A 1,401-nucleotide genomic window follows, 5' to 3' on the forward strand; every position below is an offset into this window, starting at 1 on the left:
GCGTACATAGTGTAATATTAACTGAGGCTTATGACAAGGCTATTTTTCTTTAAAGGTTTAAACAATAGTCTGTGAGTAAGGTGCCTCTAACCAGGGAGGAAGTTTCAATAAGAAAATCTGCCCAGTTACTGAAACCATGATTACCAAGTGGCATGATTAATAGGAGAACTAACCCCAGTCTCTGTTCCACTTAGGTCAATCAGCAAGCACACACATTTTCAAGTAGGGGAAGCAGGGTCCCAAAGGCCACACAGCACTTCTGGCTGGATGGACCCCAACACTTCCCACCAGCTGAGGAGCTGAGCCGCAAGGTGCAGGACTTGGAGCCGCTGATCGAGAGCCCGTGAGTGTGGAGCATGGGGTCTGGGCTGGGGCATCCCTGCAGAGGACAGTCCAGGCTCCTCCCTGCGCTCTGCCCAAACCGCACTTCCTGGCACTGTCTGCACTCTCCTCTCTGCTCCTTAGGCCCGCCAGACTCTTTCCTTCCCCAGGGCCTTTGCACATGCTGTGCCAACCAACCCGATTCACAAGCCTCATCTTCTGGGGCAGGTTCCTTGTAATCATCCAGGCCTTCCCCCAGTTCGGGGTAAATTCCAACCCTTACCCCATTTCTCTTCTATATCAGTCTTTTCATTTTCCCCTGCGGTTATCACCACCTCTAATTGTTCATTCCTTTGTGTACTTTTTACTTGATTGTTGTCAATCTCTCCTACTTGGCTTTGAACTCCATGAGAATAGGCAACTAAACTCTGTTATTCCCCGTTTTGTCCCCAGTGTCTGGACAGTGGCCAGCACCTGGTAAATGCTCAAGGAATGGTTGTTGAATGAGTAAGTGTCTGCTGGTAGCCAAACCCGTTCAGAATGCAGGAAGACCAGAGTTTAATGAAACCACTCTGGTCTCCGTCTGCACGGACCAGATCCTGATGCTGAGGCAACAAGGGGAAGTGGGACCTGACTCACGTGTCTTGAGGGCTGATTAGCCAGGGGAGGCTCGTGGCCTGAGTGCGTGCACATGACCTTCCACCGCAGTCCTGACCATGCGGTTTGAGTCTACGCCAGCACCTCGGTCTGGAGCCTGGTCAGGGGTGGCAAGTAGGTTTCCAGTCCCGTTGGTGCTAGTGGCCTCCCAAAGGAAAGATTCTGGAGCCGTGATTGGGCGTCACGGGAAAGAATGTGCGGCTTGATTAGTCTTGTCTGTTTCGGGCAAGGGCAGGAAGCGAGAGGCGCACATGCTGTCTCTGACGAGGGTGATCACTCCACATCCGTGCTTGGGAAATGGCCCTTTCCTCCCCTTTCAGGCTGTGCCAGCCCAGAGCTGCTGGCCAGAACTGTGGGATGGTCAAGGCTCTGGACTTAGCATTGCCAGCTCCCCTTTGGAATCTGACTCCTCAGCCACTTGGT

The 1,401-nt window shown here is 52.7% G+C and overlaps 1 protein-coding gene across 1 annotated transcript in view; it reads left to right on the forward strand.

The window, feature by feature from the left end:
- Positions 1 to 828, forward strand: part of LOC115277460 (testis-specific serine/threonine-protein kinase 1-like) — a 1,725-nt gene extending 897 nt beyond the window's left edge. Inside the window, exons 2-4 of the mRNA XM_029921594.1 lie at positions 292 to 343; positions 466 to 586; positions 775 to 828. Of these exons, the coding sequence (XP_029777454.1) occupies positions 292 to 343; positions 466 to 586; positions 775 to 828 (227 nt within the window). The remainder of the gene's footprint in view (positions 1 to 291; positions 344 to 465; positions 587 to 774) is intronic.
- The last annotated feature ends 573 nt before the right edge of the window (positions 829 to 1,401 follow it).

Source organism: Suricata suricatta, chromosome 14, assembly GCF_006229205.1.
Source record: "Suricata suricatta isolate VVHF042 chromosome 14, meerkat_22Aug2017_6uvM2_HiC, whole genome shotgun sequence".
Lineage (NCBI taxonomy): Eukaryota > Metazoa > Chordata > Mammalia > Carnivora > Herpestidae > Suricata > Suricata suricatta.